The sequence below is a fragment of the Colletotrichum jinshuiense genome, chromosome 1 (assembly GCF_051148585.1).
Source record: "Colletotrichum jinshuiense chromosome 1, complete sequence".
Taxonomy (NCBI): Eukaryota; Fungi; Ascomycota; class Sordariomycetes; order Glomerellales; family Glomerellaceae; genus Colletotrichum; species Colletotrichum jinshuiense.
Genome location: NC_139302.1, coordinates 4,328,792 through 4,351,362, shown reverse-complemented (window position 1 = coordinate 4,351,362; position 22,571 = coordinate 4,328,792). Strand labels below are relative to the sequence as shown.

At 50.8% G+C, this 22,571-nt stretch overlaps 7 protein-coding genes across 7 annotated transcripts; 5 read left to right on the top strand and 2 right to left on the bottom strand.

Moving 5' to 3' along the window:
• Positions 1-249: 249 nt before the first annotated feature.
• On the bottom strand, positions 250-2,337 carry EsH8_I_001118 (uncharacterized protein; the record flags this gene model as incomplete). Its single annotated transcript, XM_083268531.1, has 6 exons — positions 250-852; positions 918-1,134; positions 1,187-1,337; positions 1,414-1,703; positions 1,760-2,149; positions 2,225-2,337. The coding sequence occupies 6 exons, from the start codon at positions 2,335-2,337 to the stop codon at positions 250-252; spliced, it is 1,764 nt and encodes a 587-aa protein (XP_083118969.1).
• Positions 2,338-3,347: 1,010 nt separating this feature from the next.
• Positions 3,348-3,677, top strand: EsH8_I_001117 (uncharacterized protein; the record flags this gene model as incomplete). Its single annotated transcript, XM_083268530.1, has 1 exon — positions 3,348-3,677. The coding sequence occupies one exon, from the start codon at positions 3,348-3,350 to the stop codon at positions 3,675-3,677; it is 330 nt and encodes a 109-aa protein (XP_083118968.1).
• Positions 3,678-8,781: 5,104 nt separating this feature from the next.
• Positions 8,782-11,426, top strand: EsH8_I_001116 (argininosuccinate synthase; the record flags this gene model as incomplete). Its single annotated transcript, XM_083268529.1, has 21 exons — positions 8,782-8,813; positions 8,924-9,098; positions 9,405-9,435; positions 9,487-9,547; positions 9,606-9,630; positions 9,688-9,698; positions 9,747-9,768; positions 9,829-9,875; positions 9,937-9,967; positions 10,021-10,057; positions 10,107-10,138; positions 10,191-10,229; positions 10,276-10,322; positions 10,379-10,550; positions 10,608-10,624; positions 10,688-10,716; positions 10,770-10,824; positions 10,870-10,976; positions 11,098-11,237; positions 11,292-11,330; positions 11,388-11,426. The coding sequence occupies 21 exons, from the start codon at positions 8,782-8,784 to the stop codon at positions 11,424-11,426; spliced, it is 1,188 nt and encodes a 395-aa protein (XP_083118967.1).
• Positions 11,427-13,074: 1,648 nt separating this feature from the next.
• On the top strand, positions 13,075-14,625 carry EsH8_I_001115 (WD40-repeat-containing domain protein; the record flags this gene model as incomplete). Its single annotated transcript, XM_083268528.1, has 1 exon — positions 13,075-14,625. The coding sequence occupies one exon, from the start codon at positions 13,075-13,077 to the stop codon at positions 14,623-14,625; it is 1,551 nt and encodes a 516-aa protein (XP_083118966.1).
• A 384-nt stretch (positions 14,626-15,009) lies between these two features.
• Positions 15,010-16,462, top strand: EsH8_I_001114 (cyclin-like protein; the record flags this gene model as incomplete). The annotated part of the gene is made up of 2 exons (XM_083268527.1): positions 15,010-15,477; positions 15,623-16,462. 2 exons carry the CDS (start codon positions 15,010-15,012, stop codon positions 16,460-16,462), a joined length of 1,308 nt encoding a protein of 435 aa, XP_083118965.1.
• A 350-nt stretch (positions 16,463-16,812) lies between these two features.
• EsH8_I_001113 (tRNA dihydrouridine synthase) lies at positions 16,813-18,266 on the bottom strand (the record flags this gene model as incomplete). The annotated part of the gene is made up of 5 exons (XM_083268526.1): positions 16,813-17,455; positions 17,536-17,860; positions 17,919-18,021; positions 18,073-18,151; positions 18,223-18,266. 5 exons carry the CDS (start codon positions 18,264-18,266, stop codon positions 16,813-16,815), a joined length of 1,194 nt encoding a protein of 397 aa, XP_083118964.1.
• A 441-nt stretch (positions 18,267-18,707) lies between these two features.
• EsH8_I_001112 (phosphoribosylaminoimidazole carboxylase ADE2) lies at positions 18,708-20,627 on the top strand (the record flags this gene model as incomplete). Its single annotated transcript, XM_083268525.1, has 3 exons — positions 18,708-19,545; positions 19,597-20,250; positions 20,305-20,627. 3 exons carry the CDS (start codon positions 18,708-18,710, stop codon positions 20,625-20,627), a joined length of 1,815 nt encoding a protein of 604 aa, XP_083118963.1.
• Positions 20,628-22,571: the final 1,944 nt, after the last annotated feature.

Genomic DNA, 22,571 nt, shown 5'->3' with positions numbered 1-22,571 from the left:
ATTTGTACATTTACGATTGCAAGCACGAGTGCAAATCCTGAATTATATTGTAGCTAAGACGCATCGAGATTTTAGCTTGTGTAACGTTACAAATGGACTGTTCAAATCACTTTCGACTTCTGCCGTCCCCCTGTAATATGGCATAAGGCTCGGGGGTCTTGGGTAAGTTGATTGAATCTCTGACCTTGACCTGGCATGGGAAATTATTGACGGTGCTCATGCCTCAGTTCAAGTCCACTCCTTCAGCTTCTATTGCTGTTGGAGGGCGCTGGTGTCCGCACAACTGCGGTCAAGAGGGACCATGGCATGGCACTTGTCCGACTGTCCGAACGAAGGCTTCTGTCCCCCGTTTCGGGCCGGCCCGTGGTGCGTGCATCTGTTATCGGCAAGGAGCCAGTTGGCAGCGTGGCACTGCTGATCCTCGGCGCAGGCCTTGGTGCACTCTGCCAGATTCTTCACTCCCGGGGCGGTCCAGACACCGCCGCTGTAGAAGCAGTGCGAGCACTGGAGGCGGAAATCCTCGCCGGCAGCGGCGATAAGCTTACCGTGGTCTTCGTTGCAGGTGGCGGTGTCGGCGGGCACTGGGTCGCCGTTGAGACGGTCGCAGCCCTTCTTGCAGCTGGAGCAGGCACCCGAGCAGCCAAGGGAGTGGGCACTAACGAATGCCTCCGCGCTGATGTTCGGCGCATTGTGGTTGTTGCTGTAGAAGCATTTCTTGGTGCGAGGCTCGTATTCAGCGCTGTGGCAGGCGGGCATAGCAGAGCAAGCGGTCATACAGGCTTCAAAGGAGCCGCGGCGGTCGATTTTAAGATACGTGGTGCCGTGACGCTTCTTGCAGGACATTTGGTAGTTCTGGGCGGGTGTAAGTTGATAGTTACTTAACGGTAAGCCTTTGTAGCTCATTTCTCATCGCTTACCTGGCCCGTAGGAGTCACAAAAAGCTGGCCGTCCGCCTCGGGGCATTCGGTCGAGCAAAGCTTAGCATCAGAGATGACAGGCTCTTTGGTGGGAGGGTCGGTAACGAAGGCGAAGTGAGATCCTTCTGCCCTGGTGGTCGAGAAGTTTCCGTTGGTGTAGAGTCTGCAGTTCGCTTGCAGATTACCACCGGGTGCCACCGTCGGAACATACATGAAGCTAATGTCACTGTCAGGCCAAAGTTCATCTACATTCAGAGATGGGAGCTTACCTCTTGCACTTCTTGTCCTTAACGCACTCCTCAGAGCATTGCTTTTGGTCGCTTGCCGTCTTGTAGTCGAGGATAACAGCAGAATCGGTGTCAGTGCAGCATTGGAGATAAAACCATGTGCCATCGGATCCCTCAAAGATCTTTCCGTCGTCTGCCCAATAGATCCGCGTCAGATATAATTCGGAGACAAAAAAATATGCAGTAAGTTGTGTTCATATATCACTTACTTCGTGGGCAGGTAACATCTGTCGTGACTTCGGGGTTCTTGTTGGCAACGGTCGCCCGGACTTTGGGGCACTGGGTAGGCCACCATGCATCACCGGGGGTCCAAGGAGTCAACTCGGCAGGTGCCTTCTTCAGAGCACATGCATGGCTGTTGCGGTTAAAATCACTGCTGAAGCACTCAGGATCTCTGGCGCAAAGGTCGGCGCATTCTTTGAGAGACGAGGTGGTTTCGCTTCTCCAAGCTCCCAGGGAGTGTCCGGTGTCGCAGTGAAGCTCATAGATAATTCCATTGCTAGAAAAGGGGTAAGCTGCTACTCTCAAATTGGAGACCACATCGGTTTGACTTACGTGCTGTAGCGCTTCCCTCTATCTCCAGGGCAGGAGTAAGCGGATAGGTTGTCGCCTTCTTCTCCCGTGGGCGGTCTCTGGTTACCGGTGTTGCCACCGTCGATGGGAACCTGAGTGCCAGTGTTTCCCCCGCCAGAATTGTTGTCGATAGGCCGGGTCGGGGTGTCGGGGACGAGTTCCTGAAAAACCCAGGAAGACAGAGCTTCGTTACTGAACTCCTCGCCGGCAACCTTCAGCCAGCACTTGCCAACCCCGTCAAGACTGCTATGAAGGCACTCGGGGTTTCTCGCACATCGCTCAGCACACTCCTTGAGTGACGGGCAAGGCAACCCTTCCAAGGGTCTTCCTCGGAAACCAATGCCACATTTCAAGACGTACTTCTTGCCCCCGCTATCATGCATGATTAGATTGTCAGTCAGGAGATTCTCTAGGACTTGTTCGTTGAAGTGAAGGAGAGCTACTTACGTTGTGATGGTTTTTCCGACATCGCCGGGGCAGGCGTAGGTAGTCTGCGCAGCCGCCTGGCTAATTAAGCCCGTGGCCGTCAACAATAAGAGAAGAGATGGAGTGAGGACCATGGTTTTTGAGGGTTTCAATGGAGACGGCGGATGTACGACTTTGGCCTGCGCGGTGTTTCGAATGAGGATAGAAGTCTGAAGTATGAGTTCTTGAAAAGAGGACTTCTCTCCTGCTTTTAAAAGGATCGATAGCCGAGTAAATTCCAGGAAACCCAGTCCCAAAAAGGTCTGCATACTCAACGATGAAATCATATCATCGTTGTCCTGATAGGAAGCTCGGTATACCCCGACCCCTCGCAGACACTGCCACTTGGCGACAACTTCTGTCTTACAGCTATACGAGGGTAAACAAACTCCCTTGCCCCGTTTGTCTTGGCCGATCCCATCCAATTGCCTATTTGTCTTCCCCGCTGTGAGCAAGATCGCGACTCGCTAATGCGTGAGTTAGTTACTCACTACATGTCGCGCACCGGCAAAAAAATAACCTCCCTCACGGTTAAGACGTTGACCTTGAGTGACAACATAATGATATGTTGCCCACTGAAACATCGTGGCGTAAATCTCACTAAATTACTGGTGAGCAACTCGCGGGGTCCAAAGATTCATGTCTCAACATTTAGGGATGTTATATGTATCGCCAACCTCGTTTGATCACAGGCTTGCCTCCGTGTCTGTATGCGGGCATAATATAGTGGAACGCGGTAAGACATGCTGTCTCAACCGGATCAGCAGTTGACCAGCCGGAGCTGAATGCATGTCTCATAACAGATCGTCACAAAGTCTAGGGGGAAGATCTTAGAGGTACTATGTTGAGGGAGAACATGGTAGACTCATTCAGGCATGTAAGGCAATCAAAACGGGATAGCCGCTGTCGGCCCGACATCTGGAAACCGTGTTGAAGCTATATCATCCGACAACCTCCAGTTTTTGGCCACATTGTCAAAGTTAACGGCCTTGAGCTCTTCAATCTCATTTTGATACACCCAAGGCCACAAGTTACTTCTCAATTTTTCAACATTTTCATTCACCTTATTGAAGCTGTCCCCCAGCAAGCACCATCACCGCCCCCAATGAAGGCTTCTCGCGCTGGCCTTGCTGCCATAACTGTGCTTCTTGGCCAGTCCGAAGCCTTTTTCTTTAGGCCTCTCTTCCTGCCCCTACCGTTGCTGACAGTCGGTTCCGGAGGCGGCGGCGGTGGAGGCGGTGGCGGCGGCACCACCACTCCTGCACCGCAACAATCGTGCCCTACGCCCAGTTGCGCCAGACAGTCCTGCCCTCCGCCCAGCTGTCTTCCTCTCACGGACCCGACTCCCTATGGCAGCGATATTGCCGACTGTCAGACCAACGGCATCCCCGCTCTTTTCAAGCAGGATGGTTCCTGGGTCGACTGCGCGTGGTAAACTTCCTTGTGCCCACCCAAATCTCTACGACTTCCACACGGCAAAGACGCAACCAGACTCTTCAGGGTCCCAAATTTTCAACACCACAACAGAAAAGCAGCGGGGGATGGGATTTAGCGCTGTGGGTTGCGGCATATCGAACGCTGGGAATATGGGGTTGCAATGGTAGTACATGGGGTTGGGGAGCAAGTAGATAGTCGCACGGTAGAATGTTCCGAGTTTGGAAATGCAGTTAGTGATGGAGACACGAATCAAATTGCACGTGGCAATGCCACAACGTCCAAATTAGGCTGAGCGGATTTGCGTGTTTCTGAAGGTGACTCTCTCCGCAAAATGCATGTCCTACACGGGAGATCCCGCGCGCTGTGAGACCGCTGGGGTTTAGTTGTCAACGTTTGATCCTACAAGTATTAGTTAGTATTCTTTGCCTGACAAAAAATGGCCCGGCCCGTTTGTCTCACCAATACGTGTGGGGTGCGGCGTCTTGTCGCACAGCCAAGAGTGGATAAACGCATACAAATCCACTAACTCACCTGAGACATTCAGTTGGTCTCACTGTATCCGCAAGTGTGTCTGGCGTTAATATTAGGGGTTGCTGTTCAGCTAGCCCTGGAAGATTTGTTTGAAAAGAAATGGTATTCGCGCTATAAGCCGCATATACACTCTCTTGGAAAGATAGATGGCCGGATCTTGTTAAGCCATCTTGGCTGTCTCGCGTGCCACTTATGTTCAAGTTCAAGGAAAAGATAAACTTAGACAAACACGGATGCTATTCCCCGGTGAAATAACACGGGCCAGACCGAAGTGATCTCGATTGTGCCAAGGAATTCACTAGGACACATGAGGATACAATATTCAAACCTTATCGAGGGAGTCATTGAACTTGACAGCCAAGTCAACATACCAATGTTAGGAAGTATCCCGTGTACATCGAGGAGCTCGCTAAGGTACATAAGGCTATAATATTCATGGACCAACTTATGATTTGTGGAACAGATGAGACTTAGGAGAAATGTGATGATCCAAATAGAAACTATAACATGCCACACGATTAGAAGACCCTCGTCTCACACAACAAGAAACTCACCGAGAGACGCAGGGATGTCACATTCAAGGCCCAATTCGGCGAGTAACACAACGCAAACGGAAGAGGGACCATAATCACACAACATGCCATGGGTGAAAGGACTTCGGTGAACTGAGAGATTCACTAAGTTGGGGCAGTGATCTCTGCTGCTGTCAGTCGTAACGCTTTGGTCATAGCTAGTCATTCTGCATAATACTAGTAAGCCCTGCAGCGTGTCTTAGAGAATACGAGAAAAGTTGTCCCACCCGGCAGGAGACGAACGTCCCTGGACTTGTTGAGAATTCGTCCCTTTGTGAACCCTCCCATGTGCAAGGGGGAGGCACATATGAAGTAATGTGCTACTCAGTCGCAGATCTCTGTTGAATTTCAGACAAACTAATCATGGTTTAATGTGACATACAAGGCAGTAGAAGCACCTTGCTAAGCCCGTGCTTCGTTATTATATTCAAGTCTTTTCGCCGCATAGCTCATCTGAGCACCCCGAAACTCCCTCTTTTCTTCGTGATTTCAACCGCACAGGAAAATTGTTGCCTCAGCTGCCCACAAAAAACCCTCACCTGACCTTTTAACTCTTTCTCCAACTCTGTTCTTTTGCACCATGAAGCTGTCTTCGGCTGCCCTTGCCGCCCTTGCCGTCTTTGTTGGCAACACGCAAGGCTTTTGGTTTTTCAAACCCATTGTCATTCGCCCACTCACCATTTCTCTCCCACTTCGGCCTATCGTCCCCGCGGGCGGAGGAGGAGGTGGTGGAGGTGGAAGCACCTGCAATTGCCCGGCACCCATATGCCCAAGCCCCAGCTGCCCCGCACCTGACTGTCCGGAGAATGCTGCATACAAGCAAAGACAAGCCGACATCGCATCTTGCGGCAGTCTGACGCCTCACTTTAAAGGTGACGGAAGCCTGCATGCCTGCGTTTAAGACCACTCCTCGACGCCCGCTCTCAGTGCCCAGTCTCAGAACAACAAGAACCTAGGCCTGTTTTATTCGAAACCGGACCAATTTCTCGGCCTGAGTGTTCCATGTGGCAATATCGCATTGGTGGGGTTTATGGTATTGGATGGAGGAGTATATCGTATCAGACCAGCAATGCCCCCATCAATTGCAACGGATAGCGAGCAGTAGGGCTTGAAGATAGTTGTTCTGGAATGGCGATATTGGGCTTAGCGGGCTACGAGAATTAAATGAGGCTAAATGACGAATTGCCTCGCGGGAAGCCAGCGAAGGGAATTGTACGGGGTCGTGCTTGTTGATGGATATGGATCGTATGGCAAAGTGAGGAGAAATATTCGTACCCACAGCTCCAAATATACAGTTCCCAAGACCTTACGGAATCGGTGGTTAGAGGCAGAAAAGTCAAGCCATAATTTGGGCGCTCTGATAACCTTGATGACTTGTGTGTCACGTACTATGGAGGCGAGCTACAATACTTTTTAGGTTGTGCGGCTATAATCTGATGTAATGAGGAGTTTGGCATTCATCCATAATGATACACTGCTCATCTTAATCTTTTCTACATCGCTAATGCGGAGGGGAAATAGCTTGTTGTACCAACGTCCGTTCTAGCTAGCCGAAAGCCTCGAGTTCCTCATAAGGGTATCAGACCAATTATCTGTCCGGTAGAAAAAGAAATACCAATACGTTCGATTATTCATTGTGCGCTTGCAATAACCTGAGCTGCTGTACAGCGAGATTTGTATGGTGTTATGAAGGAATAACAAAACTTATTGGAAGCAAAGTTTTGTCGCTCTCTGACGCTTAATTGGTCTTTCCAGAAGGAATCGAAGACCAAAACCTATCACAAATTTGTGGACTAGAGTCGATTTCCATCTTTATCCTATATCCATGACAGCAATAACTGAAATTCGCCTTGTATTTATAATTTTCTTTTTTTTTAAATGAACTCCGGGCAACTCTCATTCGATAATAAGTAACCTATTCCTTTTTCTATTGAGACACAGAAGAGAGAGTGTCTCGCGTTGCACTCAAGTTGATCTGCCAGTTTTGCTGCGTGATATTCTTATCTGTGCACGCAAGTTACGGTTGTCCTCCTCGGAACTTCTTTTACCATCGTCCACTTTCTGGGACAGTCTTACGCTGTAATTGATCTCAGAAAAACCAGTATGCTTTGTAACGTCAGTCCACTTTAGATTATTATCTTTATCGTTGCACTCCTCAATCCAGCCGCAACGCGGCCAACTACGACGCATCCCGGAGAAAATAATTGACTTCTTAATTCGACCTCTGCTCTCATGTCATTACTATAGTGTATCGGGATTTCGAGGCAACACCAGCCAGTCTAACAACCCTGACGAATGACTTCTCAAACGTTTCTACCCGGAAGAGTTGCAAGAAACAAGCCTTTCCCCCTTGTCCGAAGTCATGGATTTGATCATAATCATGACTACTCCTAAAGTTCAATACTAGCTCGCTATAAGAAAAGACAAAATGCTGTATTATAATTTCGCTCCAAGTGCCTAATTAAGCGCTACTCTAGCTCCAACCCCCAGTCAGAACTGGACGATGAGGAAATAAGGGTAAACTCTCGAAGGTTGTATTTTTGCTTGAAGGTTATTGGAGATACTTCTGCTTTCTTTTTCACACCGGCTAATACAGTATTCAATGGTATATATTGCACGGAAAATTTCAACACCGCTATTCTATACGGTACATTGTTCCAAGGCGAAACGCTGCGTCGGCGCCAGCATTCTCGACCAAAGAAGGCAAATACATGGTTCATCAAACTATTTGGGTGCAAAATGTATGGCAGGGTAATGAATATGGAAATGTTTTTGGTGGATGGTCTTCAACATATCTCGGCCAAGTAGTGCACTTGGCCGTTGTGACACTCCTATGAGATGGCCATCGCACTTCTTGGCGATCATCAATAAGCTCCAGGAGATCGCAATGTATCCATGATTACCCGATGTAGTCGATAAGACTATTATTAGCGGTATTATGGCAGTTAGTGATGATATAAGTCCAGAAACATGTTGATGAGTAGAGCCCTATATCCATACAACCAAAAGAAGCAAAAGAAGCGAAGTGGCCACTAATGGTGACCAACTGGATACGCATTTGTCTAGCCGAGGATACATATACCTTGTCCAAATAAGCCCGTCTCTAGCCGTATAAAATTGAATAATATGTGGCTTAGAATTATGAAAGATAGGCTTGTGACACGCCCTTGAAACTCACTACTAAAACAGGGGTTCTGAGTAAATGCAACTATTTCTATAGTATTACAAAATAATAAGTAGTAAGCAAGAAGTTTGAAGGTTGAAGAGTAGCGTGTTGCTTTTGATGTTCTCAAAGCTAGTGTGTTAGTAGTTCCCCAAGCATTCCCACAATGCTCAAGTGTGGCTTTCATGCCCCTCAACATGTGTGTCATCGACTGGGGGGTCTTATCGTTGGTGCGAATAGTGGAGCGGGGCCATGACGAGAAATTGCCGGGATTTACCTCGCGAAAGCATGATTTGGGCGATGAGTTGTGACACGACAAACCGGTGACATTGGGAGCTGGCCGCCTCGAAGGATGTTTTGGGAGAGGTTCAATGGCCGAATCTGAGTGATTGGATAATTGGAAGCAAAAGATTGGCTGAAGTCCCTGCTCCGCTGGGTAGAGGTAGGGCTGTACCTTGGTTCTGCTGCACTGTCTGCCCGGCGCACTGCAGCAAGCATCGCAACCAGGTCCCTGCCCCTCCTGTCTCCCAACGCGCTAAGTGCAGCTCGAGCCATTCAATTTTTTTCTGCCCCTCCTTCTTCCCCCTCCTCCCCCCCCAAAATTAGCTAGGGTCTTATCTTATCGTCCAATGACTCAGTGCGATGTCGGATGAGTCGAACGTAGCCAAAAATTGAAAGCGGTGAAAAAGCAACTTCACCTCTTCTCTTGCATCGCGAAAAAAAGTTTGACTTGCACCTTCGGTTATCCACGCCATTTCGATCAATTGACCTCGACGTCGACCTCAACGCCTTCGAATCTTAATCCCCAACCCCACGATAACATCAACATCGTCACAATGGCCGGCAGCAAGGGCAAGGTCTGCTTAGCGTGAGCCTGCCCCTCCCCCGCGATTATGGAGTCATTGAGCTATCTCGCGCGGCATTGAAGTCATTTAGCGACCCCTTTGCTACACCATTGAGCTAACAAAATTTCACCAGCTACTCCGGCGGACTCGACACGAGCACAATTCTGGCTTGGTTGCTGGAGCAGCAATATGAAGTTGTGTCAGTATTTACACGTCTAGTTGCGACTGAACCTCGCGCTGACTGCTTGCAAGCTGCTACTTGGCCAATGTTGGTCAGGAGGAAGACTGGGCTGAGGTCGAGAAGAAGGGTAAGTCCCTCTTCAAATATTCATTGGAACGCCTGTACTGACATTACGCGCATAGCTCTCCAGATCGGAGCCACCAAGAGTACGACAAGCACGCCGAGGCCTTGCCGTCCTGAGAATATTGCTAAACGAATCTGCCAGTGATCATTGATGACCTTCGCAAGGTTTTCGTCGAGTAAGTTGGGTGATCTAATCGGTTGTGACACAGTGACTGACATCATCATAGCGAACTGTGCTGGAAGGCTGTGCAATGCGTTCGTCAACTCCACGACCCGATCCATTTTCTGCGACTAAACACAAAACCTACAGAATGCTGTGTACGAGGACCAGTACCTCCTGGGTTAGTTTGGTATACCGCCGAGGTTATGAACGAAGGCTAATGGGATAACAGGTACTAGCTTGGCTCGCCCTGTCATTGCTCGCGGAATGATGAAGGCCGCCGAGAAGGAGGGGTTCGTCCAGTCTGCTCGGAATTGCTTGGAGGCAGCTCCCGCTAACTAAAATTGCTAGCTGCGATTTCGTTTCGCACGGTTGCGTAAGTTTTCCAGTGTTCGCCCTCTGTCCGAATTGAATTGGCTAATTGTAATCACAGACCGGCAAGGGGTGAGTTATGTCTCGACGACTCCGGAATTACAACTAACACACCCTCAGCAACGACCAGGTTCGCTTTGAGGTACGCAATTTCCCCTGGTGACTAAACAGCCAAAGCTTCTTGAGATACTAACTTGAGTAGTTGGCCTACTTGACTATCAACCCTGCCATCAAGGTCATCGCCCCGTGGTATGACTGCCGATTCTTTCCGATTACGGATTTTCAAGCAGACTAATAAATGTTGACATAGGCGCGACCCTCTTTTCTACCAGCGTTTCCAGGTCAGTTGTAACAATACCCATTTAATGTGAATATTAACTAACGTACTTAACAGGGACGCAACGATCTCCTTGACTACGCCGCTGAGAAGGGTATTAAAGCCCGGAATTCTTTCTTTTGGATCATACTAAGCTCTCCCAGGCATCCCCGTGACCTCAACACGCGCGAAGCCGGTTAGTCTACACAACCCCAAGAAAGAGACAACATTTGCTGATAGAACAATAGTACTCCATGGATGACAACCTGGCCCACTGCTCCTACGAGGTATTTGGGGATCAGTCCCCTGCGCCAACATTACTGACGAGTGTAGGCTGGTATGCTCGAAGACCCCAACGTCACCCCGCCTGAAGACATGTGGTAAGTTGTGATATATCCTAGCGATGGAAACTCAACTTGCTCATCACCACATGTAGGACTCGTACTGTCAGCCCTCTCAAGGCCCCCGACGCCCCTCTCGACATCACCGTCCACTTCGACAAGGGCCTTCCCGTCAAGGTCGTCACTCCCCAGCAGACCGCCACTGATTCCCTTGAGCTCTTCACTCTGCTCAATGCCCTTGGCAAGGAGCATGGTGTCGGCCGTATCGTGAGTGTCCTTTGGTATAATAGGGGTTTGAACATTCTAGCTGACATCCAATAACAGGACATCGTCGAGAACAGGTATGCAAGGCATTATTGTATGCCAAACATGGTCTATAAATGCTAATCTTATGCAATTGTTAGATTCATTGGTCTTAAGAGCCGTGGTTGCTGTAGGTTTTCTCGCTTCCAGATTATCCCTGTACGAATGCTTACAAGTCTGTAGACGACTCCCCGGCCATGACTATCCTTCGCCTTGCTCACATTTCCATTGAGGGCCTGTAAGTTAAACGGTGCCTTTACATGGGCATTGCTAACACATCCAGTGTCCTTGACGGTCGTGTCCGCTCTCTGCGTGACAACTTGAGCAAGCAGTGGTCTGAGCTGCTCTACAACGGACTTTACTTCTCGCCTGAGAGAGCGTTTTTGCAGCGTAAGTTGTGCTGGTTAAGCAATTCAAAGACTGGGCTAACCTGACTATAGCGAGTCTCGACTTCTCTCAACAGCGGGTATGGCTAAAAGATATCAATGAAAATTTGCGTGATCTAACTGAGTTTCCCAGGTTAACGGCGAGGTGCGCCTCCGCCTGTACAAGGGCAACGCCTATGTTCTGGGCCGCACTTCCCAGGAGAAGCTGTACTCTGAGGAGGACGCCTCCATGGATTCGCTCACCACTTTCGACCCCTCTGAGACCGTAAGTCATCAATAATGTACCGGTGAAACGAGTTGCTAATAAAATCTCGTGCAGTCGGGTTTCATCACTATCAACGCTATCCGCCTCAAGAAGGTAATTAACCCATTAATTCAATGTCACACTGAAATATATATGCTAACTTAAATACAGTACGGCCTCCAGATGGCTGAGGCTGGCGTCGAGCTCTAGATGCGTATCTCTAGGTCACTATAGGACGAGGAAAAAATGGGTCCAAAAAGTTAGACAGAATGCGAATTGACATCTAATGAGGTCGTTGAACCAGAGCAAAACCACGCCGAAATCTCCAATAGGGACACATGATTGTACGATTTCCAAGATCCCTGATATCCCGCGGAACCGCACTGTCAATAAGTGATCTGCCAAACATCGGATCTCCGACATGAATGGTGGTTCAGACATGATGTCATTTAGTGCTGACTCGTCTCTCCCCTGCGGTTTCCTCCTAGCCGACACATGTGGGCTAGGATGTGCGAGGCCCATGTCTTCTGTCTATAATGGTAAAGGCTGATAACGCCTGCTTGGATTACTACCTCACACAAATGAAATGGGGACCCATTCCTTTTCAGAAGGTAACACACTAACATACTAGTGCATGATGCTCTTCTTGTAAGTTGACATAATAATTCTAGAAATTTCAAAAATAGGTTGTATATTTCAGAGTTCGTGACATAAATGGGTCTCATCTTGCTTGTTCACGACCAATAACTAGTCATCCTTGACTTCCCGTCATTCACATCTCACAGTCCAGCTGATGAACCCGGTGAACTTCAAAGCCTCAGCACAGGGCGTATTGTTGGGAAATGAAAGTTGTGTTTGAGAGACTTGCCTAAGCATCCGCTGGGTAGGAACAACTAATAGGTCAAGTGCCATTCCGGTTTATGCTCCGAAGGTATCCCATTGAAATTAACAAGTTGGTCGCGGCAAGATTTATAACTTTGACAATGCCAAGCAACGCAGAAAGAAGCACAGGATAATGTCACCAGCCCCAACTTATTACTTCGAATAGGCATTATGAAGAGAGCCTAGAACTAGCAGCCCCCAACTTCGAATTGTGCAGCATGTGTAGATCAGTCATCACCAGTGGTAATTGAATGTTCGCAGGCCGGCTCTGCAGTTATATTCCTTCTTTGTGAAAATCACTAGAACTGACACAAGTATGCTATCTTTAGTTCATGTCAGCCTGAAAGACTATTGGACATTGGCTCGCTTTACAGACTTTTTGCGGAAATAACGACTGAAGAGAGAGTGTACAATACCGACTTATTTATATGTAGTTACAGGAGCTTACAGAAATCGTATGCGTTTACGGATAACTACTTATTCATTGTATGTATAACACTCGGAATCTACATTTTCGCCGTGCTCACATGGATCGCACCAATTCGTCATAAAAAGTTGTAGCTTAATTTATACACTGATTCAAGTCTGAGCAGCTCAGTCCCTGCGTTCAAGGTACTTACCTTAAAGGTCGACGCTGAGTTAGAGCGCAGCATACGCTAATCCGGATAGGGAAATGATGCTGGCACGACTAGATCTCGGCAGACGGGAAAAAGAAGTACCGCAGCCGAAAAATTATCCAGGGGACTTGGGCTCTGAAGCGCAGTGTGGCTAGCGCGCAAGCTTACAACTCTTGGTTGATACTCCTTGTAAGCTCCAAAAAAACCTACCCATACCCGTATCCCAACCAGGCTGCCATTGAAGCTCAACCACTCTTTCTCAAAGCTTGTTCTCTTTGCCTGTGCCAGTCAGTCTTTCCACGGGCACAACTACTACGCATTCACGCGTATCTGGGCCAAAGCCCCCTCTTCTGCCCAAGATGATGCACCCTTCGCGACAAGCCTACGTCGAGGAGGCGATGGACGAGGATAGAGGCATTGCGCTAGAGGATATCCCCACCGATCACGATTATGAAATCCCCTCCGCAGCTTCAGGCGTTGCGCCTGAGAAAGCGTCTGCTGTTCTGGCGCAGATGGAAAGAAAAAAGTTGGCTGCTAGCATCGCGGTGCCTACAGACGACAACCGAGTACGGGCGAAGCTCAGAGAGATGGGCGAGCCGATCACATTATTTGCGGAGGGAAAGCCTGAACGCAGAGATCGTCTTCGGCAGCTTCTTGCCATTCAGCAGGAGATGGCTGGTCTTGAAAACGGCGACATCGAAATGGAGGATGCGGGAGACGACGAGGCAGAAGAGCAGGACGAGGAATTTTATACACCCGGCGGCCCGGCTCTGCTGCAAGCGCGCATCGACATCGCCAAATACTCTCTTCCTAGGGCAAAACGACGAGTCCACTTTCAAAAGGCCGAGTCGTCGATTCCTTTGCGCACGCACGTCAAGTTCCGGAAACAAATCAAGGATAAACTGGAAGGGTTTGAGCTTCAGGGCAGTCAAACTGCTGGCGACAGACATGTTAGCATGACAAGGTTGTCGCCCAACGGAGAGATTGTCGCAGTGGGCAACTGGGGAGGAGGACTCAAGCTCATCGAGGTCCCCAGTCTGTCGGCAAAGATGAACCTCCGAGGACATACCCAGAAGATCAGTGGCCTCTCATGGTATCCGGGCTCTACGCTCCCTGACAGCAATGTCTCTCCAGACACTGTGAATCTTGCCTCTGGAGGCGCCGAGGGCTTGGTCCACCTCTGGTCCTTGAATCGAGATACTCCCCTATCAACCCTTACTGGTCATAGCGGCAGGGTATCCCGTGTTGAATTCCATCCTTCCGGCCGTTTCGTTGCGTCTGCTTCCGACGACACGACATGGAGACTTTGGGACGTGGAGACGACCTCAGAGCTACTGCTCCAGGAGGGCCATTCCAGAGGCGTTTACGCGGTTAGCTTTAACGCCGACGGTTCTCTCCTGGCGAGCGCTGGTCTTGATAGCATTGGTCGCATATGGGATTTGCGATCTGGAAGAACTGTCATGATTCTCGACGAGCACATCCAACCTATATACGCTCTCGACTGGGGCTCAGATGGGTACAGAGTACTGTCTGGTTCGGCAGACGGCTGGGTCAAGTGTTGGGACGTTCGAAAGGTTCAGAGGACGGCAAACCTTGGAGCACATGCAAAAGCTGTGTCCGATATACGGTGGTTCAGGGGAACCGACGACGCCATTGATGGTACCCCCCCTGGCGTCGACGAGAAGGGTGCACAACAACCAAAGAAAGCAGGCACATTCTTCGTATCTGGCGGCTTTGACGCCAAGATCAAGATTTTCTCAGCTGACAACTGGGGCGTAATCCAGACGCTGAGTGGGCATTCAGGCCCAGTGGCCAGCGTGGACGTGAGCAGAGATGGAAAATGGATTGTGAGCGGAGGACATGATCGGACGGTCAAGCTCTGGGGCCGTAATGATGGTGAAGGAGTCTAGAAAGATACGCATCGTTTGTTTGGAAAAAAGAAATCCAGCTCCTGTAGAATACTAAGATACCCCATGACACCAGAGAAATGAAATACCTAGATGCCGCACTCGTTCATCGAAGTCAATTGGGCTAGGTTGTGATGTGATGACATGACGCACGGACTTTTATGCAGCGCGGAACAGGGGTACAAAGTGATCACGTGGCGCATTATCGGCGATAAGATAACGCTGTTCAAACAAGGATCGAAAATCCACCTCAGCTAACCAAGGCACTTCCATCATCACCACAACACTGCAAACTTGCGACAGCGAGCCTCCCTTCGCCCATGATCAATCCATCTCGTCAATTCTCACTGATCGACGGCCTAAAAACAGTCGAATAATTGCGCCGCGATGGCTAGCATCGATCGCTACCGGCCTGCGAGAGAGGCTTACCAGCCTCCTACTCTACCGCCCGGCCCTCCGCGACCAGACCGACAGTCAAGATCTCCTACGCGCCGCCTAGACGTTCCACCGGCAGCTCCATCTCCGCCAACGCATTCGTCCCGAACATCACCACCGAGGCCTCATTCACAACTGGACGCGCGCTCGCCACAGCGCTCGAGAGCGCAAACCCCAGCAGGGCCGCCACCTAACCAATGGTACTTCACTGCCGACGAGACGCTAAGTACACCAAGTGTTTTGGATGGGATCTCTCCGGCAGAAGAACGATTGCGACGAGCAAAGGGTGTCAACTTCATATACCAAGCAGGAGTCTTGCTTGACCTGCCCCAGATCACCTTGTGGGTCGCAGGCGTCTTCTTCCACCGATTCTACATGCGATATAGTATGGTTGAGGAGAAGAACGGCATTCATCACTATGTGAGATTTCCAGATTTACTTTCCATCTTTGGTAGCGATCTTGGCTGTCTCTGATAAGTGTCAGGCGCAACCGACGCTTCCTAAATCCAAACGAGGGACTCAGAAAGCGCAAGCCAAACCATTGCTAACGGAATCGGTGGAACAGAACATCGCGGCTACTGCGCTCTTTCTCGCCAACAAGACCGAGGAAAACTGCCGAAAGACGAAAGAAATCATTATTACGGTTGCAAAGGTCGCCCAGAAGAATCCGAAGCTCATGATCGACGAGATGAGCAAAGAGTACTGGCGATGGAGAGACAGTATCCTGATGTACGAGGAGCTGATGTTGGAGTATCTTACATTCGATCTCATGGTGGAGAACCCCTACCAGCGTCTCTTTGAGCTTCTTGGTCAACTTGACATTGTCCACAACAAACACCTCCGGCAATCCGCTTGGGCATTCTGCAGCGATGCATGCCTTACATCCATTCCCCTTTTGCTTGAGGCTCGCGATGTCGCCATCAGCGCGATCTTCTTCGCCAGCGTACACACTCAACAGAAGATTGACGACGTCAACGGCGAGCCGTGGTGGAAGGCATTGAAAGGAAATGAAGAGAAGTGCGCACAAGCAATCGACATCGTGCGACAATTCTACACTGAAAACCCACTCCGCAAACAGAACCCTTCCTTGCCATCGCCGGCTTTTGACTTGGCGAATACGAGACAACCAAGAGACCCCATGAGCCAAGATGCACTGTCTTCTACTGCGGGTACGCCTTTTGAGCTGGACAGAGGGACGCAAAGCCCAAGAGGTAGAGCAAATGGTCGCGACGATGTGACAAACACTGAGTCCGGCTCACAAGCCACGCTCAAGGAACCGGAGCGACCAAATGGTCACGTCGTGACATCCCCAGGGAAACGGAAGGAACCCGATTCGGATTCTGAGGGTCGGGATCAGAAACGCGCTAGGCTCTCGGATGAGGATGAGGGAGAGGTCCTGGACTAGAGGCCAGTTTGGTTTGTAACAGTGTAATTATTTAGGGACCAGGCGTTGGGAGGTCCATCATATTTTACGGCAGGGATTCAGACATGGGCTCAATCTGGGCAAAGACCCAAGTGTACCACCATACGGGACACATTTTGAAGGCGGCCTCCAAGTACGAGCATCTTAGCTTGCGGGCGAGAATTTATGGCATGCCTAAGCGAACGGCGTTAACGGGATGGCGGTAGTCTGGCTCAAGTCATGACGCGAGCGATGCTTTCGAAGACGTGGAATACATTGGTAGTGTTTCCTAATACATGCATCATAAACATCACATTGAGGGGCTTCACTCGTCAAGAATCAAAGGGACCTGATCACGGCATAGGGGCTGTTGGGCTATCTACGGGATCGCGTCGGAGCCCATCTGTCCTACCCGTCTTACGGTTGATGGCGTCGTCCAAGAAGTCCATGATGTCCAGCATGCTGTCCAGCGCGAGGAGCGCCGCCCTCTCCTGCCTGTTCAACAACGCGAGTTTATCCGGGCCCATGCCTGGCCCGCACATCTCATGGAGATGGTGTTGTACCAGCTTCACGGGGATAGGGGCGCGGATGACATTGCGCATGAAAGACTCGACCGCTTGCCAAGGGCAAGCCTCGTAGCCAGCGTAGAGGGCCGGGTTGGCGAGGATGCCTCGGGCAGACATGAGGCCTGCAAGCTTAGTCCCACTGGGGGTAAAAGGGGTAAGGTCGTTATGGCCGGCGATTACCACCGTTTCGTCTGATGGCTGTGGTGGCGTTTTGGAGACTGTGGACAGCGGTAAGGTTGCCATGGAGAAGACGTCGCCGGAAAGCAGTATCGGGATGGCGTCGCCGTACTTTTCGAGGAGAATGCCAAGGGACTCGGTGTTGATGGGTATACTGGAGGCCGTGTGACGGGTACGGGGGTGGATGGTAAGGAAGTCGATATTGCGATCATGGGGGTTGCCGATGACAGTATCGATGAAGTCCATCGTCCTCCTGTGCGAAGGCAAGATAATCAGCGGGGGAGCTCTCTCAATGGGCAGAGAAGGCGTTCTGTAATTCAAAAGCAGGCTGACCTTAGATCCTTGTGGACACGAATCTTGACACTGACACTTCGCCCCTTTGGGCTATCAATGTCGCGCTCCTTGCCGACATGCCATCCGTCGCTAGCCAGGCGCTGGCGGGTCTCGACAACCATGTCCCGGACGAGCTCGCGCTTCTCCATGAGGGCGGCCCCGAGAGTCTCGGCACAGGCCCATGACTGAGGGCAGCCACAGTTTAGGTCAACACCGTTGACATAAGGGGCAGCCAGGGATGATGAACGAGCGAGTTCGAGGGGGCTGTTTGAGCCGAACTGGACTATCGTCGGGGGTTGGGCCCCGCGGGTCGATATTGTGAGGTCTTGAGGGGCATATAGTCAGCAACGGCGCATCTTGAAGCGAGTTCAGGAGGCACAAACCACTGTCACGGGCAAACTTGTTGCGGTTGAACTCCTTGGACAGGATCATGGGCGTCCAGCAGATATCGGTTCCATATTCATGTACGGTCTGGCGAAATGCGAGCTGTGACTTCATGAGTACTGGGCACATTCGTCAGAGCTGAGTGATTATCACCTTGCTGTATCGCACCATAGGGGCTGAGACATAGAGGAACCTGTCCTGGCTCTTGGCCGCATCGAAGATTTTCAGAGGGCTGCGCGAAGCGTCAGTAGCTGATACACACGCTGAGACAAGATGAATGGGAAGGTTCAATTATAGACTCACTGTATCCTATCTGAAATGGTGCTGTCGTAAAGATCGGCCTCCATGATGACAGCGTCGGCACATTCACTCACACACGTGGTGTGGTGAAATTTGTTTGTAAGGGCTGAGATGGGAGTGAGTGAGTCGAGACACCCGTTGAAAGTGAAGAATTACAGTGATGGAGGCTAAGGGTAACCACGGCTTTCAGTGTTTCTTAGTGGAGCAGGGGGGGCCTGTGGCGTCAGACCCGAATCGATCCAGAGTCATAGTGGGGGTGGGGCTCTCTTGCGACGATAACGGCGGGGTGTTTTTTCACCGCCTGCCAAAAATGCCGAAACCTGTTGACTTCCTCGTCAAAACTTTGCTCCATCCCCAGTGCGTGCGGGATTGATGAGTCGTTTCTTCCCCAGGGAAACACTCTCCACCGCCTTGCCATTGACCGTCACCTCGTAATTTTTCTCCGTCACCTCCGCACTTATACCAAAACCTTCTCCACAACTCTCAACATGGTCAAGAAGCCTACCATCGGCCTCCTTGGAGGCGGCCAGCTGGGCAGGATGTTGTGCCAGGCCGCAGGGCCGCTGGGCATTGACATCGCCATTCTGGACGAAGCCAACTGCCCCGCGAAGCAAGCTAACCAGAACAGCCGGCACGTCACGGGTTCATTCAAGGACCCTGCCAAGATCAGAGAATTGGCCGCCATGTGCGATGTCCTCACCGTCGAGATTGAGCACGTTAACACCGAGGTGCTCGAAGAGATTGCAACTCGCGGCGTCATCACTGCCCCGGGTACCTTGAAGAAAGTGCCTGTGCATCCCCATTGGCAGACCCTGCGCCTGATCCAGGACAAGTACCTGCAAAAGGAGCACTTTACCAAAGCTGGCCTTCCCATTGCTCCTCAGATGGCTATTGAGTCCGGCCCCGCCATGATTGAAAGCCTGACGGCGGCTTACAGAACGTTTGAGTTTCCTTTCATGCTGAAGGCGAGAAAGGGCTCGTACGACGGCAGAGGCAACTTTAAGGTCAGTGGGCTGCATGACTTCGAGGCTGCCGTGCAGGCGATGGGCAAGCTGTCACTGTACGCTGAGAAGTGGGTACCATTCGAGATGGAGCTGGCCGTCATGGTCGTCCGGACCGAAGATGAGGATGGAGAGTTGAGGAATGTCCACACCTATCCAGCTGTTGAGACGATCCACGAGGAGAGTATTTGCACCAAGGTGTTCTACCCGCCACGAAAGGTCCCCGCCGACGTGTGTGAGAAAGCACAGAAGGTGGCTGGAGACGTTGTCAAGACTCTGAAGGGCAGAGGCGTGTTTGCTGTTGAGATGTTCTTGCTCAAAGATGGTTAGTCAAAGTGGACTGGTTGGTTTCGCGTATGATCTAACGCTACAGTAGGCACCATCACCGTGAATGAGGTTGCCCCTCGTCCTCACAACTCAGGCCACTGGACCATCGAGGCTGTGCCGTACATGTCGCAGTACAAGGCGCAGCTCTACTCGATTTTGGACTTGCTCCCGCGGTCCATCAAGTTGCAGCCCCGTGTCTCCAGCGCCATCATGCTGAACATCCTGGGCGGTGCTCGTGAGGATTCACACGAGGAGCTGGTCGATCTCACGACGTCCCTGTACGACGACAACATGGATATATTCCTTCATCTCTACGGCAAGTCTTCCAAGCCGGCTCGCAAGATCGGCCATATCACAGTCACAAGCTGCTCTCCCAGCGCGGATCTGGAAAGGCTGGCTGCGCCTCTGATCAACGAGGTCAACTACATGCGTGAAGCTAGACTTGACGCCTCCTCGGAGCAAATTCGCCCGCAAGAGTCCCCCAGTAAGAAGACCAGCTCGCGTAATGCTGACAGGCCTCTCGTTGTGGTCACCATGGGCTCCGACTCGGACCTTGGCGTCCTGAAGGGCGCCTTCGAGATCCTGGAGCACTTTGAAGTCCCTTACGACCTCGACATTACTTCTGCTCACCGCACGCCTCATCGTATGGTCGAGCTGGGCAAGACGGCCGCGCAGCGCGGCATCAAGGTCTTGATCGCAGCTGGTATGTTGATCCCTTTTTTTCTTATCTCGTACTATGTAACTAACTTTTTACAAGCTGGCGGCGCTGCCCATCTCCCTGGAATGTTGGCATCTGAAACCACCGTGCCAGTCATTGGCGTGCCAGTCAAGGCAACTCACTTGGACGGCCATGACAGCCTGTTGAGCATCGTGCAGATGCCCCGCGGCTGCCCCGTAGCTACCGTCGGTATCAACAACTCTACGAATGCCGCACTCCTGGCAGTCAAGATCCTCGGATCCTCAAACCTCGAGTACCAGCAGAAGATGGCTCAGTACATGAGCAACATGTCCAAAGAGGTGGAGCAGAAGGCAGCCAAGTTGCAAAGTGTGGGCTGGAAGACGTACCTTGAGAACAAATAAGCAGGACGGTGGTTTTATTGCATGCGTGGGACACTGTTCCACTTTGGACAGCACTGATTGATACCAGACACGGCGTATATAGGGATAAAAACATCAAGAATTTCGAGTAGTCACTCTATTGAACCGAGGAAACTGCTTCCAGGGGCCAGTTTAGCCTGGTACTTCCACCTGAGCTCCTGGAATCTAGGGTTTGGAATTTGAGCAAACCTCGGCAGGGCACAACCATGGCTAACGACTAGCATCGAGGACGAATATGGGTTTTTGAGCAACGGTAGGCGTGTGTTACTGCTTGAAACAGGAGGGTGAGGTGTTTGTGAACCGGCTTGTGATGCAGATGACGACGTAGGCCCAAGTGATCAGCTACCTCTTTTGATCGTGTGAACAGCGGGATATAACCCCATTGGACCTGGTAGTTGTTGAGATAACCTACCCCTTTCGGGCGTCTAGCATTATTGTTGCCTAGCTTAGGAGAATTGACAGATATTAGTCATGATAGGCCATGGCTGAGGGTGTCTGACATCTTGCGTGGTCGAAATGCACCTTGGAATCTTGCCGGGCAGAGCCCCGTTCATTGCCGTCATGGTGATGTTTTGAGGTAGATGCTGGTCGAGTGTGGCAAGGCGCATTGAGCAAGGTTTGAGGTCATGACAAGTATTCTCGTGAGTTTAGCCTCTGGGTGGTTTCGGTGTAACATCTACTCCAGCTAAAAATAGGGCTCGTGTTGATTGATCGCTCAGTTGCCCTTAGTCACAGATCTTCGCTTCGTTTAAAATCAGGCATGGCAATCGCGGATGCTACATGTGAGTCAAATAACTGCTTTGGGTCCGCCCTTGCAAAGCCGTTGCCTGATATGGAGGCGTTGGGATTTTGCGCTCTTCTGGGCTTACCATGTCCGTCCGTCATCTCAATGTGGTAGGCAGTTTGTCTCGAATATGCTTGCTGATCGATGTCTGACACTGACGTGGAAAGCTCTGTTGTATCCCGTACCTTCTGGGATGGAAGGGTATTGAACCCATGAAAAATAGGGGTTTAGTGACATGTGTCTCAGTACGACGTACACGACTTCCCTACTGAAGATCCCCCGCAATGACACCGTCACATCCTTGGCTAATATGACAGGAGGGAAACAACCACAGGTCATCAGATGGCTTGAAAGGCAGGGTGCCTGAATGTCCGGGACGAAAGCTCCCAATCAACCAGGCAAGGGAGAAGACACGGGTTGATTAGATATGTTTCTATCATGAGTTTTTTTTTTTTTTTTTTTGCACTTTGCTGGAAACTTACACATCCCCTGTCAACCTGCATTCGGGGTCCAAGACAACCATCTCCCGGAATTGCATCCCTTCATTTCGACTTCCCCTTACACTCAGGAACGGTCTCCTGCTTGCCATTGGACTGATGTCATTTAGCCGTCAGCCGCCGAGCGTCGAGGACAAGCCCTCCCACAGACACAGTGGCATTCCTTCCGAAGGCTGGAAGAGCTCTGATGTCTCAGTTCGTGGTTCTAGCTCTACGTTCTGCGTGCCATCAGTATACGGCCGAGTGGCCACGAAGAACCCTAAAAGTGGACAGGTCCGAGAAGCTGACGGAACGTGCTCGGCCGGATCTTATACCAATCCATCATTTGGCCCGTCCCGAAATTGATTGCCGTGGACGGTTCTACTAGCAACCGGACCGATGCACCGCTCGCACGAGGATTTGATACGGGTCACTCCGGATGCGAACTGCCAAAAATAACGAGGTTCTTTAGTCTGTTCCTATCCGCCCAGACCGTTCCCCGGCAAGGGGTTCAGGTTGACGCCCCCTCGAGACAAGCGCCTTGGCAATAACGAGACAATCTGGAGTGGTCTGACAGAATACCAAGCAATGGTTATCTCTTGACGCTGGATGACACAGTCCATGATGGCCTCGCCCAGGGTTCTTTTTCTTCCTCCCTATGAAAAT